At 41.8% G+C, this 16,948-nt stretch overlaps 1 protein-coding gene across 2 annotated transcripts in view; it reads left to right on the plus strand.

Annotated features, from left to right (window-relative positions):
• GCLC (glutamate-cysteine ligase catalytic subunit) overlaps positions 1-12,431 on the plus strand; it is a 40,280-nt gene extending 27,849 nt beyond the window's left edge. The window contains exons 7-16 of one of the 2 annotated variants that reach the window (XM_079780373.1): positions 2,577-2,651; positions 3,096-3,212; positions 4,298-4,436; positions 4,896-5,008; positions 5,520-5,612; positions 5,906-6,010; positions 9,516-9,597; positions 9,671-9,786; positions 9,868-9,988; positions 11,073-12,431. In XM_079780373.1, the coding sequence (XP_079636499.1) occupies positions 2,577-2,651; positions 3,096-3,212; positions 4,298-4,436; positions 4,896-5,008; positions 5,520-5,612; positions 5,906-6,010; positions 9,516-9,597; positions 9,671-9,786; positions 9,868-9,988; positions 11,073-11,284 (1,173 nt within the window). In that variant the 3' untranslated portion in view covers positions 11,285-12,431. The remainder of the gene's footprint in view (positions 1-2,576; positions 2,652-3,095; positions 3,213-4,297; positions 4,437-4,895; positions 5,009-5,519; positions 5,613-5,905; positions 6,011-9,515; positions 9,598-9,670; positions 9,787-9,867; positions 9,989-11,072) is intronic. The other variant, XM_079780374.1, reaches the window with a different exon arrangement.
• Positions 12,432-16,948: the final 4,517 nt, after the last annotated feature.

Below are 16,948 nucleotides of genomic sequence, written 5' to 3' on the forward strand. Positions count from 1 at the left end.
ATGGGTTTAAGATTCTTTTTCTCAATGGCACGTCCAACACCCCACTTTCAGTACTGAAAAAATGGGCACAGATGTGAAGTGTGTGGCAGAAGCAGCTTTCACAAATCAACACAGAACTTCCTGCTGTGAATCTCTTTAGTGGAACACTAGCAACTGCTTATACGGTAAAGCAGAAAAAATATGTTTAAAAAGTAATTGAAGAGTAATGGAAAATTTACAAGACATCATTTAACCACATTCAAATTCTGACTCTTGGGAGCTTTTCAGTAATCATTTAATGAGTTCATGTCAGTTCCTGTGTGTGGTAAGAGGTCTCCCCACACCTCAGAAAATCATGTGGCTTTCAACTGCTTTCTAGATAAATTTTAAATATACTTGTATTGATTTCAGAGAGGAAGGAAGAGGGAGAGAGAGAGATAGAAACATCAATGATGAGAGAGAATCAACAATCGGCTGTCTTCCTGCACGCCCCTGTCGGGGATCCAGCTCACAACCCAGGCATGTGCCCTGAATGGGAATCTAACCATAACCTCCTGGGTCATAGGTCAAAGCTCAACCACTGAGCCACACCGGCTGGGCGTAGATAAATTTCAGATTAAATACTTAGGTTTTTAATGTCTGTTTTTCATACTTCATTTTTCCCCTCTCATCAGTTTCCTGGTAACATTGCTTCTCTTCTTTATATACTTTAAATGGATACCAGAAGCCAACTGTTCATATATTTACACCTTTTAAAGGTATTAGAACTTTTTTTCTTCCTCCAGTAAAGCCTTTATCTGCAGTGAGGTTGCATTTGGTTTGGTAACAGTGGTATCAGCTCTAGAGTGAGGAAGACAGTAAGTAGGTTTAGAACAAGTCGCTGTGCTGTTGTAACGCAGCTGTTGAATTCCAGGTGCTAATTTTCTTAAGCACACTTGTCTAGGGTTGGCTTTTCTAGGATCTGCCTGTGGAAACAATGCTCACTGTACTATCTTTTTAAAAACAGAAGTGACAGTCACACACTAAAATTTCCAGAAGTGCTGAAATAGGACCTAAGTAAACTAGAGAAGTCTATTCAAAAGAATTCAGTGGTCAAAACACTTGGGGAACATTTAGGTGCTTGTAATCTCAATCCATGTGAGTTTGGCTTGTGGGGTCACAGTTTTTCAAGTATCTCACCAATTTATTAAAATAAAACTTATCTTTGCCCCTGTGTTCTCTTCTGTAGCACCCTCATTCCTTCAAGATACTATATAAATGTAATAAATATCTATTAAGTACTAAGTGGGTGTCAGACACTGTTCTTCACACTTGGCATAGAGATCCCTGCTGTCCTGGAGGTTTCTGTGGTGGGGTCACAGCAGATAAGCATGTAAATACTTTATGCACCCTCCTCCATCTCCTCACTTCTCGTTTAACCCTTACCCAGCACAGACTAATTTCTGAGTTTCCACCTCTTTCCGGAAACTACCCTTCTGGTTATCAGTGACCTAGTTGCCAGCCCTTCTCAATCTTGATCTGTTTTAACCTTTGATACTCTTATTCGTTGATGTCTATGACTCAGCTCTTCTTCGGGTTGATTTAATCTGTAATGGCTGGTGAATTATTACATTTTAATGAAAACATAGCCTTAGCATAGGAATTGTAGGAAGATCAGGACCAGTAACCCAATTTGCAGTTAATACAGATGTGCCAGCACAACCATATTTATATCCCTTGCTCCCATCCACTGCTCCCAGTGTCCTGCCCCAAAAAAGGTGGAACATTTTTTTAGTTTCTTTTTTGTGATTTGTGGAGGATTTGTACTAATCATTATGTGATCTTTTTCTCTGCCTAACTCTTAAATATCCTACGTACCCATCATGTGCAGACTCTCTGGGTGATCTAACCATCTTCAGGTCGTCGTCTGAGCCTACTCCCCAAATATTTCTCCAGCCCAGGTTTTTCTCTAGGAACCAGCTCTGGACCCAGCCACTTACAGGGCGGCTTTCTTTGTCTGTCTGTTCCTTGGCTCCGTAAGCCTTTGCCTCTTCTTCCTGTCTGTCCTGGGAGCACCCAAGCCAAGTCCTAAGTCACACCCTCACTCTCTCTACCCCCTGGCCACCAGAGCCGGGTGCCTTGTTAATGGTGTGCTCAACTTTTTCTTAGGCAGTTGCAGCGTTTGAACTTTCCTGCCAAGCTGTTCCTTATGCTGCCACCAGTGCACTCTGAAACCCATCCTTAGTAACTCCAAGTCCCCTTTTTACCAAAATGCGTATAACCTCTCAGCCAACTGAAGCGAATGGGAAGCTCTTGAAAGAAACCAGTAGAAAAGGAAATGCCTTAATGAACTCTATCATTTATCTAGTGTCTTATTTTTCTTTATCGACTTTTAAAATCTAATTTATTTATATTAGTTTTGAACATGATTAAATACCATTTTCTAGCAAAATTCATCTAGGACAAGCTTTTAAACAAACTTCTGTATTAAATATTTCATCAGTGGAATGACCATTACATACCAGGCCCCTCCCTTCTTCAGTCTTCTTCTCAGACTTCACTCCTTGGGGAGGATGTTAATGATTCTTTGTTGTTAATAACTTGCAATTCTTAAACAGGTAACGTTCCAAGCCTGCAGCATTTCCGAGGCTAGATACCTGTATGATCAGTTGGCCACTATCTGCCCAATTGTCGTAAGTAGAAATCATACCTTATTTTAAATACTTCTTTGCATAGGATAAAGACCGCATGTGCGAAATTTGCTGAGTGTGCTAGTTAAGTCCATTGAAGACTTCATTCAGAAATGAACTAACCCAGATAATATGTAGATTAAGAATCAGTGGACTAAGTCTAAGCAGTAGACCGATACTGTTGCTAGTAAGACATTTATGTGCTAAAGTGTTAAGTTTGAATGTTAGCCATCTTCGTGTCCTCGCATTAGAAAGAGGAAGTTAAATGTATAAGATCCAGGGATTTCAGTCACTCCTGAGGTATTTCACTATGAGAAACAGGCACAGATAGTGCTATAGAGCTATGTTGCGTAACTGATTCTTCGTGACCAGAGATAACTGCATGGAGTTTTTCAGCATGACAGTGACATTTTGAACCTGCAGGTGCTGACTTCTGTTTGTTTTTAGATGGCTTTGAGTGCTGCGTCCCCTTTTTACCGAGGCTATGTGTCAGACGTTGATTGTCGCTGGGGCGTGATTTCTGCATCTGTAGATGATAGAACTCGGGAGGAGAGAGGACTGGAGGTGGGAATGATTTTTCCTTAATAGTCTTTTTATATCAAGCAGATCAAACAGTCATTGTAATAACTACTTATGATTTTGAAGTTTCCCTCAAATTTTTATCTTGAGTAGGTTAGTCACACATGGGAAGAAATTCATGGGTTATAAACCTATCTTTGTGGTCTTTGGCTTTATAGTGTTTGTTCTGGGGTGAACATGTGGGAAATGTGATTTGGTTTGGTTGGGGTTTTAATTTTCATCATTTGTTGAAATCTGTATTTGTTTTATCTTCTGAAATTAAGAGTGTAGTTTTTTTGTTTTTTAATCTTTTGGCAGTCACTGCTGATGGCTGTTTTACCAAATGCTTTTTGGCGCTACATGAGTGCTTTGAATATGATGCTTTCTGCTGTGGAAAGTGTACTCTGCTGTCAAAGATTTTTTTGCCCCTTATGAAGGGTTAGTTAGTGCCTCTTGTTTGCCTGCTGAACTGTGACCTTGCATTTCTCCAACCAAGAATATCCACCAGAACCACCTCTGGAGATGTTTAAAAAATAGACCCCAGACCCATCTCAGACCTTTAGTAAGTTTTCCAGGACTGGAACCTTGACATAGGTATTTTTAAAGGAGCCCTCCCAAGTAATTCTGATGTTCCGAACCAGGGCACACTACTGCTGCTCTGCTCTTCATGCAGTTCATAAATTGTTGAACATGCTTTCTAAAAATAAGTGAACTGGAAAGGAGAAATCATTTTGATAGTTTTCTTTTACAGTATAGGTTTATTATTATTAATTATTTTGCTGTCAACCTTGGCATTTATTTTTGAAGCTTCATAAGAATGAAGGTGATGTGCTTTAAAAAAGAAAAAAGTTAAGGTATATTTAAATCATCAGGCAAAAAGCCTACTTAATTTGTCTCCTGGCTTTTTAAATATAATTTTCCATAATATTACTTTTCAGTGTTAACTTATTTTTCAGTCTTATGTTAAGATTGGACATTTTAATATAATTATTATATATAAAAATATACGGCATTTTAATGTAATTATTTGGGGCATATGTTTATTTCCAGATGATTTTATATGGCATTGATTCACATTTTTTAAATTTTAGCCACTGAAGAACAGTAACTATAGGATTAGTAAATCCCGCTATGATTCTATAGACAGTTATCTGTCCGAGTGTGGCGAGAAATACAATGACATCGACTTGACAATAGATAAAGAAATCTACGAGCAGCTGTTGCAGGAAGGTGAGCATCCATGCCTTTTTCCCCCCTAGATTTGATTGTATGTCTTCAGTTCTTCAAAACTCTCTTAAACTTTTTTGCTGACTCCTGGTCTGGTTTCTGTTTTTAGTGTGAAGTCTCTAACTTTTCTTAGGAGGCTGCTTGTTCCTAAAGTTTCAAGTTCCAAATACTTGTGAGATCTTCTTGACTTTTAGCAAAAGGAACTTACTTTGGAGGTCTGTATCTAGGTCCCCACCAGTGCCCCAACAGGCATTGTGTAAGTAGCGAATGAAACTCCGGCGCCTCCCCAGGGCCCGTAGGATAAGGTCCTGGGTGAGATGAGAATACCGAACAAACCAGCCATTGCCTGAGCTTCTAGATACTCGCTCTACAACCTCCTGAGCTGTCCTGTCTTCTTTTGGGACTTGGAGGACAGTGGAGTCTTGAGCTGTGTAGTGAGTCCAGGGTGACCTCTCTTTGCAGGCATTGACCACCTCCTGGCCCAGCATGTTGCTCATCTCTTTATCAGAGACCCGCTGACTCTGTTTGAAGAGAAAATACACCTGGATGATGCCAATGAGTCTGACCATTTTGAGGTAGTTCCTGTTTTAAATGTATTTTTATCTCACTAACCAAGACGGAGGTAGTTTTCTATGTCTGTGAGAAATTGGCCAGTGTGCCTCATGTGCCTTTTGAAACCTCATGTGCCTTTCATTATCTAGTGCAGTAAAAAACCAAGACACATTTTAAATTGGTTCAAGGTACTTTTATTATGATTCCTACAGGTTATATCTCCAGTTCTAAATTTCTTATTCAATATTTTCTCTTGTTTGCAGCATGGTGAAAAGTTCAAGCATGCTACATAAAAATAACCTGGTCAGTTATTTCAGTGCTGCTGGCATATCACCCAGCTTTTATTAAACACTTGCTGTTTGTTTTCCTAGCAGGTCACATTCCAAGAAAATCTTAAATTGTACCTTTTTGTACTTATAAATTGAAGAGTTAGGTATGGATAGCAAACAGTCTTCCCTCATTAACTATCAAATCATCTTAGTATTTTCTGTGGCCTATGGAAAGTTGTTTTATTCTCTGCCTTTTTTATTACAGAACATTCAGTCCACAAATTGGCAGACAATGAGATTTAAGCCGCCTCCTCCAAACTCGGACATTGGATGGAGAGTGGAATTCCGGCCCATGGAGGTAAGATGAGGGTCAGCAGGAGCGAACTCACACGCACCCTGTCTTCTGACTGCCCACCACCCTCTGACGCTCTTAGCAGAGGCTCCTAAATTAACTGGAAGACAATACAGATCAAGTGTGTGCACGCAATGAGCACGTCCAAAAGCTAAGGCGGGTTGATTTCTGAGAATAGATTGTGAGCAGACCCAGACCCCGAAGGGGAATTGGGGGATGACGTGGTCCGAGGAGGGCTTTGTTGGGGAATGGCTTGCTTGTGTGGTAGGTTGCTAACTTCTGGGCTCCTGCTTATCTAGGTTCAGTTAACAGACTTCGAGAACTCGGCGTATGTGGTGTTTGTGGTGCTGCTCACGAGAGTGATCCTTTCATACAAATTAGATTTTCTCATTCCACTGTCAAAGGTAAGAGTGTGATAAATGGTAGCAGTGGGTTTGGTTAGCTGTAGACTGTTCTGTTCATTTATATATCATATTAATTTTAAATGTGATCTCATTTAGAATTGTTCACCCTTTAGAATAAAATGCTTCTCCCTTCGTCCTATTCTTTTCCTTTTTGATGCTACATTGGTGGAGACTTTCCCGCGTGCCCCCCCCCCCCCAAAAAAAAAATGCTAACAGTGGTTCCTTACTCAGCCCATTTGAAAGATGGTGGTTGGAGTGAGTCCCACAAATAGATTTCATCCTCCCCACGATCTCATTTTGGTTACAGTATTAATCCTAGGATGCAAGGAGAACGGGTAGCTGCTGGAGTGCAGGGGACAGTCCCTGCAGTGGGGCTGAACTGGAGCTGTCCCTGGAGAGTGTGATGGCTTGGACCATCAGAAAAACAAATCAGAGTTCATCAGCCCCAGCCCAATAAAAAACAGAAAAGGAATCTTCTGGAAGCAGTTTCCTGGCAGAGCCTCAGAATAGTTCCAGGCTGTGAGGCAGCAAATAGAAGATTTTGGTTCCCGGGCCAGAGAGAGAGGCTGGGAAACGCTGCCAGGTAGAACGAGGGGTCTGTGAGGTGTTAGAGCAGAGCAAGGAGAAGAGCAGCCCTGTCCCAGCAAGTGTGGAAGGAGGAAGAAACCCGGGCCTCTGCTCCCTCTCCCCCAGGGGGCACTGCAGATGCCCCGTCCCCCCACACACCCTGAAGGCAGTCTGGCTGCCAGCCCGTCCCTGCCTGCTCTCACACCCAGGCCAAAGGGCGCCATGGAATCCCATGGGCCCACGTTGCACACTGGGGTGTACCTGTTGGGGAGAACAACCCATCTGAGGCACAGTCCAGGTAAGCTACCAGTCTAAGCCTTTGTTTACAATAGATGTCTAAAAGTCAGTAGGAAACCAAGAACTTTTAATGGCCTTAAAGAGTCTACAAAAAATTTATTATCCTCAGTGAAACACAGTTAATTCAAGAAATTGGAAAGAACTCTTAAAGAAATTCTAACTAGTGCCTGAGAGGAAATTCTGGAGAAGGCTCACATCCATGAAGCAAGCACTGTGGACCACAGAGCATTTGGAGAACAGTTATTAGAAACAAAGAACAATGGTATCCACAATTTTAAAACTCAGTAAAATGGCCCTAGCCAGTTTGGCTCAGTGGATAGTGCCTGCCCACGGACAGAGGGTCCAGGGTCTGATTCCGGTCAACGGCATATACCTCGGTTGAAGGCTCAGTCCCCAGTCCTGGTTGGGGTACATTGGGGAGGCAACCAGTCTGTGTATGTGTCTCTTCCCCTCCCTTCCACTCTATAAAAATCAATGGAAAAATATCCTCAAGTGAGGATTAACAACAAAAAACAAACCACACCTCAGTATATGCCCCAGTAGAGCAGATACTGAAGATCAAAGTCAGTGATTTAGGAAGCCAAAGTGGGATCCATCCCAGCAGATGGCAAAGAAATGAAAAACTGAAACATGGAGAATTGCTCTGGAAAGTTCAGTGTTTGTATAATTTAGAAGAAAAGAATGGTCTATATCAGGGGTGGGGAACCATTTTTCTGCCAAGGGCCATTTGGATATTTATAACAATATTTGCTTAATATACATTTATGTTGCTATGTAAAAAGCTCCTAAATTTATTGAATTTTGAGTCCTGCGTACAGTTACCTTGGCAGGGGCAGACCAAATGGTTTCTTGTGCCTTATATGGCCCATGAGCCAGACGCTCCCCACCCCGGTCTATATAAAAGAGATGCAGGATACAGTAATCAAGGAAATAAGACAGTTTTCCCTGTTAAGAGTCCATTAGGTCAAGCGATAAATATTTAAAGAAGAACCCAGTAGGAATTTCTGAATCTCAAAGAAAAATAACAGCTGTCTAAATAGAGAGAAAGGATAGCTGCCAAAAGGGTGAAGAAACAGTTTATATCACTTCTCATCTACAACATTAAATAGTAAGAGAGATCGAGAAAGGTCTTAGAATCCTGAGGGGTTAAAAATCACAACCATCGAATTCTCTTCCAGTCAGATTATTCTTTAAATTCCAGGTAATTCTAACAAAACTTGATAGATTATTAGGGCTAGAAGTATGCCAGAAGTCTTACCTAGTGAAGAGACAGTGGAGGAGAGGGATGGTAGATACTCTTTAATGCGTAGCATTTGAAACTACTTGTTTAAAAGAAAAATTAGTAATAGCTAGCTGCAGGTTAATAGTAAATCCTACTATTAACTATTTACTATTAACCGGCAGCTAAAAGGTGTGGGGTCAGGGGAGTGTAAGACAGGATAGCCCAGAGAGCATAAAATGGTAAAAACAAAATGAAAAACAAATTTGAATAAACTCTCCTATTAAAAAGCTGAAACAGGTAATATAAAATAGCAACATAATAGCATATGCCTAAAATAAGGACAGTGTGGAAAATAGAGCTATCATTGAAAAAGATAGCCGGAATGACAAATGTGATAGAAAGTATTAAATGAGATAGAGGAAGCAGTTTTGTTTGATTTTCTAAGGTAATGTTAGACTCATGATTCTTTTTACACCATAAAGTGTAGCCGACATTTCTCAGAAGCATAAGAAGCATTTAAAGGCACTGTGGTATGGTAAGATACAGCTTTATCAGGCCGACGCTCTATCCACTGAACCAGACCGGCTAGGGCAGTGACCATGGTGGAATTTTAGACAGTTATTTGAATATGTTTCTAGAGGTATCTAGATTATTCAGCTCATATGTGTCTTTAAAAAACAACAGTAGGAAATGAATATGGTGAAGAGGCCAAGTAATCAAAGACTTTGTATAGCCCATGCTAGTTCAATGTGACCCTCTAACTTGGTCTTTCATATATTGAGAATCCCCTCAGATTTCATTATAGGAAGTAAGGGATTACTAAGAAGTTTTAAAAGCTCTTTGTGAGTCTTAAAAAGTCCCTGGAGAAATGGAGAGGTTTTGGTCTGGTGAATAAGTGGACATGGCCAGGGCAAACAGTGTTGCTGACCCTCTGCCCCTGGAGAGCTAAGCTTGGTCCAGATCTGACAACCAAGCGAGACAGCAAATCCCCAGGGGCGGCGGGGGCAGAGCACTGAACTGGGAGCCAGGGCTGGGTTCCCGGCCTTTCCTCACCTGGGGTCTTGGATGAGTCCTGTGCTGTGTAAAGGGAGCCAGCCACCTGCCCTCGAGACAGGTGTCCTGGAAGGTCAGTCACAAAGGTGCCTTGAAATGCAGGCAGCCTACGGGATTATAGGGTTTTGTTTGTTTGTTTTTAAGGTGAGCTTCTCTTTTCCCCCATTATTGTTAAAAAGCACATACAACTTGCGGTTGAGTGACACAGTCCCCACATAAAAGTGAAAAGTCTGCTCTTCTGACCAGAAACCGTGGGAAGGGCAGTAGAATACTTGAGGGAGGCGAGTCCTGATGGCAGAAGTGACGAAGGCACAGCTCTGGTTGGTCAAGAGTGTTCTGACTTAGGCATGTTATTTTCTCCCCTAGGTTGATGAAAACATGAAAGTCGCACAGAAACGAGATGCTGTCCTGCAGGGAATGTTCTACTTCAGGAAAGATATTTGCAAAGGTATTATATCCTCTTGGATTTCTGGGGTCACTTAGGCTACAACAGGCCACTAACGCTGCTCTGCCGTCACCAGCAGGTGGCAACGCTGTGGTGGACGGCTGTGGCAAGGCCCAGCAGAGCATGGAGCTGGCCACAGAGGAGCACGAGGAGTACGCCCTGATGAGCATAGACACCATCATCAATGGGAAGGTAGGGTCCTGTGCGCCCACTGCCTGCCGGCCGGCCGACACCCGCAGGCAGGGGGCTCATGGCACATCCTGCTTCTTGTAGGAAGGCGTGTTTCCTGGGCTGATCCCGATTCTCAACTCCTACCTGGAAAACATGGAAGTGGATGTGGACACCAGATGTAGTATTCTGAACTACCTAAAGCTGATTAAGAAGAGAGCATCTGGTATGGTTTCCTTTTCTTTCTTTTTTCTTTAAAAACAAATCTCAATGTAGGCACAATCTCTCAATCTTACAATACTCAGATTCTTAAAGTTGCCTTTTAAAGCAGCAGTCACCAACTTTTCGGATCTCACGGACCACCAGTGGTCCACAGACCGCAGGTTGGTGACCGCTGTTGAAAAGGATGCATTTATTAATACACACCTTTTCACATTCTGACATCTCTACAATCAGATACACCTTATAATCTTTGATAGTCACAGTTTAATTAGCAGTGCTCTGTTTTTCAATACCGATTCATAAAATTGGTGCATCTTTAAGTTGATGGCATTATAGACACAGTGTCTAGATTGCCTAGTTGTCACTGAAGTCCAGCTGTGCTCATTGTGCACCATCACGGGCTCTTTTTCTAGGCGGAGTAACTCTGTAAGGTAAATAAGCAACACAGCGAGGGCGTTGGGTCTTCAGCCTGCTGCATACAGTGAGCACCCCCAGGAGCCTCCTCCTCTGTTAGCCTAGGGGAGCCATCAGCTGTGAACAAGAGCAACAGTGATGGTGGTAATGGCATCCATTTTACAAAGGATGTACCCCCAATAGTATGTCTGCCGGTTTCCCCTCTCCATTCACTCCACTTATTGTTCTTTTTTCTCTCCACCTCTTTGACCAAAGGTCGCTCTGGCAAACTCGGGACCTGCTGTCCTCTGAGGCAGTCTCATGACACAGCCAGCATATGTGGTCTTAGCCCTCTGGCCAAATGGGAGGACGCATGCCTTAGTGCACGTGCCGGCTCTCGTTTCTTACGAGCTGGCAATGTCGGTCAGTGTGCGGGTAGCATCTGCCAGGCAGCACGGGGATGTGTGTGGTCTAGTTGCTGCCTGCAACCTGGAATTCCTTCCCAGGAGGAGTCCTGCAAACACTATGGAAAGCATGCTTTCCCAGCCCTGCCACCTGGCCACATCAAAAGGTCAAGCTGGTTTTTCTTCAGGATTGTTCATCCTGGCCAAATGTCAACTTATATTTTAAAAAGCACTACTATTTTGAAAAGCACTACTATTAAAGTGTCTTAATTTTTTTTCTTCCTTTTTCAGGAGAACTAATGACAATCGCCAAATGGATGAGGGAGTTTATTGCAAACCATCCTGACTACAAGCAAGACAGTGTAATAACCGATCAAATAAACTATAGCCTTATTTTAAAGTGCAACCAAATTGCAAATGAATTATGTGAATGCCCAGAGTTACTTGGACCAGCATTTAAGAGAGTAAAAGACAGCGGAAGTAAAACGGACTCTTCCAACTAGACCCCTGCAGAGGGACACGCTTGCTGTTTCATCGGAGAACTGGCCGCAGCTCCAGCCAGAGCGTGGCCTGAACACCAGGGAACAGGACTGTACCGTGTCCTGGGCCAATGGGCTGGAAATGGAGTGAGAGGCTTCCTTCAGCAGGTAAATCTAGAGTTTTTACAGTGAACATGTACATAGTAAAGTATTTTTATGATTAACAATGTATTTTAATAACATATCTAAAGTTGTGGACTGGCTTGTACATTTTCTAATTCTCACTCTGGAGTAACTACTGCCCGAGCAGTTTTGTAAATGTAATGTTCTAGTAATTGTACTATATCTGCATTCCATTGTTCAAAATGTTTACTGTAAATATTTGTGCTTTCGTTTTTAAAAGACTTTACCTGGACCTGATTTACAGAAATTGATCACTTCACTTTAAAACCAGTTTGTCTTGTTGATGTTCTTTCAGCCATCTCCTTCGATTTGTATTTAAAATCACTGTTGGATCCATTCAAGGGCTTCAGGGGTAACCCTGGGTTCTGGCACCTTATCTGTTCCCTTTGTAATCTGAATAGCTAACCACCAAGTAAACCCATCGAGCTGATGGCTGTTATGAAAGGTACTGTCCTTTTTTATTTAATTTCATGAGGCAGGAATTACAGAGAACTCTGTAGGAAAGCAGGAGACCTTTGCCCTGAGTTCACATGTAGTGATTATTTGGGGTGATTTTTTTTGTTGTTAACAAAAAAAAAGGCGCGGGGGGGGGGGGGGGTGATTGTTTTCCTCCTATGCATAATATACAGAGTACTGTCAAAAATGGCACCCGCTCCTGTGTCTATTCTGGTTGCTGCTGTGTATTTAAATGTGCAAATCAGGTGCAGTTGCTGAAGGTTGTTTTGTTACTTTCTAGTTTCCAGTAAGCATATTGACAGACATTCTTATAAAAGCCATTTGCTTTAGGTTTTACCGGGAGGATATTCTACATGCTGCTTATGCCCTCCTCTGTGAAACTCTTCAGGAAATCATGACATGCACTAAGTTTTGTGAACCGAGCCCCTAAGTGTTTAACTGTAAATAAGTTTCATATAATTGTTGTTAGAGCATTTTGTTGAAGGTTTTTTCCAATTAAAGTCTTAACCTGCTTCAGAAATAACTATGTACAGTAGATTATGCAAACCTTAACAGGCACCAATATTTAAACTAATGTGAATTTTAAGAGATTGTGACAAAGCTGCTTCCGCTAAGTCTGCTTAGATATAAATCCTAGGGTTTGTGCTATGTTTCATACATGCTCTTTGGAGGATTAATGAATGCCTGCTTTTCATTTGCTTGTAAATCAGGTTGTAAAAAGGCAGATAAACTAAATGTTTGTGGGATGAGGAAATAAAAGAATGGGATGAGAATCCTGAAATCTGTTGAATATGTGAGTTCTCCAACTAAAGGGGTGGTGGCGTGGCTTGTTTGTTTAACCATCTCAGATAGTCTGTGAGCTTGTTTTCATTGCGATCCTCAGAGGTTTTCAGAAAGAAGCATAGTGACAAAAACAGACGCCTCATCTGCCCTGTAGCTGTCAACCCCGGAGGGGAGGGGAAGGGACAGAGGGGCTTGATGTTTGGCTGAAGTGACGCCTGAGCCACAGGAAGTGAATTTTTTTTACTCCAAACGACTGCTCAGCTGAGCCAGTGGTCACGGGAATGCCGAGGAACTTGTGCTGACGCACACTCCCACCTAAGCTGGGAATCTGCAAGTCCTGCAGAGAGCTCCTTTCAACCCATGGCTGCGTCAGCACCCGCACCCGCACCCTGCGTTCCTGTGGTCATGCCTGTCCTGGGGCCAGTCTGCTTTTCTCAGCTGTGTTTACCTGAACAGCCCTAGGGTCGTGTTTGTCAAATTAATCTGCATACAGATCTCTTGGGGGTCTTGTTAACAGGCACAGCCTGGCTCTGTGGGCCACACTGAGTAACATGGACTTACTGTACCCAAGTTGTACACATATCTTGTATATCTCAAATGACACTTGCTTTTCATTCCGTCGGTTGTATCTAGATTTTTTTTTCTTACTGATATCCAGGTAACAGTGCTCTGTCTCCAAGACAAAGTGAGTTGCACCTTTCATGAGCTTTACCCGCTGCACACGGCCGAGGACTCCGTTTCAGGAACAATAACTATTAACGCTGAGATAAGTAAAAAGCGCTTTCTCCCTTTGGCTGAGCCCCGACTCAGACCCTCACTTAGAAGACAACTTCACCCACTCTTTCCCCAAGTTAGTCTCCGGCCCATCAATTGCTCCTGGGTTAACAAGAGGGTCTTCCGGGTCCCAGGTCACCTCTGCCCCTACCACTTAGCTCTTCCTGAGGCTGCTCATGAGCCTTTCCATTCAGAAATGGAGGGAGCTCGCCATGGCCGCCTCTGTCTGAACTGCCTCCTGACACAAAATTAACCAGGTGACGTGGAAATCCAGGGTGTGGTACAGGTTAGGCCACCTCTCTGAGGAGCTGAAGGGAAATTTCTGGGGACCGGGAACCGTGCAGAGAGAAAAAGTGGACGTTCCTTCAAGCAGCTGGTAGCCCTTGCCGTGGCGGGGAGGGACCACAGGGCCAGGCCTTTCAAGTTCTAGGTCAACCCCCGACTTTCCCTGAAGATAAGCCACTGAACTCTGCCAGCTGCTCTCCTCTCCTTTATGCTTTTGCATGTTCCCTGAACATGCCTGCCAAGTGATATGTAGAAAAGTGTGAGTGAGAAGGGGGCTGATGAGGTTTGGACTAGGAGTGAGGAGACCTTGGTGGGCGGCCTTGGCAGATGCACTCTGCAGCCTGTTCAGTTCTCAGTGTGGAGCTGAACTAGGCTGATTAGTCCCCGGAGCCCCTTCCACTCTTACTGCCCTATGACATGAAACACTGCAAAGCTAAGTATGGAAGATACATTAAGTGCCAGCCACTTTTTACTTCAAACCAATCGCAAAACTGTAATAATCAGAGTATGGTATTGGCATAAAAATAGACAGATCAAAGGAACAGAATAGAGAGCCCAGAAATAAATCCATGCATGTATGGTCAATTAATTTATGACCAAGGAGCCAAGAATATATACAGCCTCTTCAATAAATGGTGTTGGGAAAACTAGACCCCACTATCTTACACCAGACATGAAAATCAATATGAATTAAAGACTTGAAAATCAGCACCTGAAACTATACAAACTCTAGAGCAGTGGTTCTCAACCTTTCTAATGCCGCGACCCTTTAATACAGTTCCTCATGTTGTGGTGACCCCCAACCATAAAATTATTTTTGTTGCTACTTCATAACTGTAATTTTCCTACTGTTAATGAATCGTAATGTAAATACCTGTGTTTTCCGATGGTCTTAGGTTCTACAGCAGCAGTTCTCAACCTGTGGGTCATGACCCACAGGTTGAGAACCGCTAGCAGGGTGGACGTTGCTCTAGAGGAAAACAAGTGGTAAGCTCTTTAATATTGGTCTGGTTGTGATTTTTTTTAAAAACCTGATACCAAAAGCAAAAAAACAGGTGGGACTACATTAAACTAAATAGTTTCTGCACAGCAAAGGAAACCATCAACAAAACGAAAAGGCAACCCACTGAGTGGGAGGAGGACATGTTGGCAAATCATATCTGATAAAGGGTTAATATCCAAAATACAAAAACAATAGCAAAAATCCCCTTGTAATCTAATTTAAAAATGGGTAGCAGATCTGAGTAGACATTTTTCCAAAGAGATATGGATGTGAGATGCAAATCAAAACTACAATGAGATGTCACCTCACTTCACACCTGTTAGAATGGGTATTTGATAAGAGACAGGAAATAAAAGTATTGGTGAGGATGTGGACAAAAAGGAACACTTGTGTCCTACTTGTGGGACTGTGAATTGGTACATCCACTATGGAAAACAGTTCAGAGGCACCTACAATTGAACATAGAACTATCACACGACCTAGCAATTCTACTTCTAGGTATTTATCTGAAGAAAATGAAAACAGTAACTTGAAAATGTATCTGCACCTTCATGTTCATTGCAGCATTATTACAGTAGCCAAGATGATGGAATCAACCAAAGTGCCCATCGATGGATGAATCAATAAAGATGTATATATATACACAATGGGATATTACTCAGCCATATAAGAATGAAATCTTGCCATTTGCGGCAACATGGGCGGCCCTTTGAGGGCATTATTCTAAATGAGATAAGTCAGGACAGATACCATGTGATCTCGTGTATGTGGAATAAAAATCAACTAAGAAACTAAATTCATCCAGGCCTGTGTAGCTTAGTGGTTGAGCATTGACCTATGAACCAGGAGGTCACAATTCCAAGCTAGATCCCCTGTAAAGGGCATGCAGGAGGCAGCCGGTTAATGATTCTCATTATTGATGTTTCTATCTCCCTCTTCCTTCCTCTCTGAAATCAATAAAAATCTTTTTTTTAAAAAAGATAACCAGGCTCACAGATATATATAATAAATTGGTTTTGATCAGAGGTAGAATGGGTGAAGGGGGTCAAAAGGTATAAACTTGCATGGTGACTATAGTTTATAATACTGTTCTGCATATTTGAAAGGTGCTAAGAGATCTTAAAAGTTTCCCACAAGCGAAAAATAATCTTTTTGTGTCTGGTGATGGATGGTAATTAGATTTTCTTTTCATTATTTCACAATGGTGTTAGATAATAGTGCCTCTAGTGGTGTATTCTATAGTTGCCTTTTTATTTAGTTTCATTGGTTTACAACTACTCGGAAACACATTCTGAACAAAGATAATCTAAGGTGAAATTCCATATTGAAATCTATTTTATTTCTATTGTCATTTTAAAATGGAAATGGGCTTGTGTTCTAGCATAATCAGTTAAAGCTATGGATTTCACTTTTATTACCGTTTTAGCTATAACCACACATTTTATGTTGTATTTTCATTGTTTAGTTATATTTTCTAATTCCTTGTAATTTTTTATTTGATTCATGGGTAATTTAGTAGTGTATTTCTTCATTTAGAAATCTGTATTTACCCAAAGAAAACAAAAATACTTATTTAAAAAGGTAGGCACTGATTTATAAAGATATGCACCCTTATGTTCATTGCAGCATTATTAGTAATAGCCAAGATATAGAACTAACCTAGATGTCCATCAGCATATGAATGGATAAAGAAGATGTGGTACATATATAATGGAATATTACTCAGCCATAAACAGAAATGAAATGTTGCCATTTGCAACATGAACAGAACTAGAGGGTATTATGCTGACATGTCAGAGAAAGACAAATGCCTTATGATCTCACTTGTATATTGAACCTAAAAAACAAAACGAATAAATAAAACAAAACCGAAACTGGCCCATAGATATAGAGAACAAGCCAGTGGTTGCCAAAGGGGAGGGGTGTGTGGAAGGGGAAATGCAATTACTCTTCGACCCAGCAGTTACACTCTTAGGCATTTATCGCAGATAAATAAAAACTTATATTTACAACCAAACCTGTACACATTTTCATAGCAGCTTTACTCCTAGTAGCCAAGCACAGGAAACAACCCCAATGCCATTCAAGGAGTGAATGGTTAGCAGTGATACATCTATATCACCAAATACTCTCAGCAATAAAAAGGAGCAAACTGTTGACACAGCAACAATCTGGATGAATCTCCAGTGAGTTATGTCGAGTGA

Source organism: Cnephaeus nilssonii (assembly GCF_951640355.1).
Source record: "Cnephaeus nilssonii genome assembly, chromosome: 9".
In the NCBI taxonomy this organism is placed as follows: Eukaryota; Metazoa; Chordata; class Mammalia; order Chiroptera; family Vespertilionidae; genus Cnephaeus; species Cnephaeus nilssonii.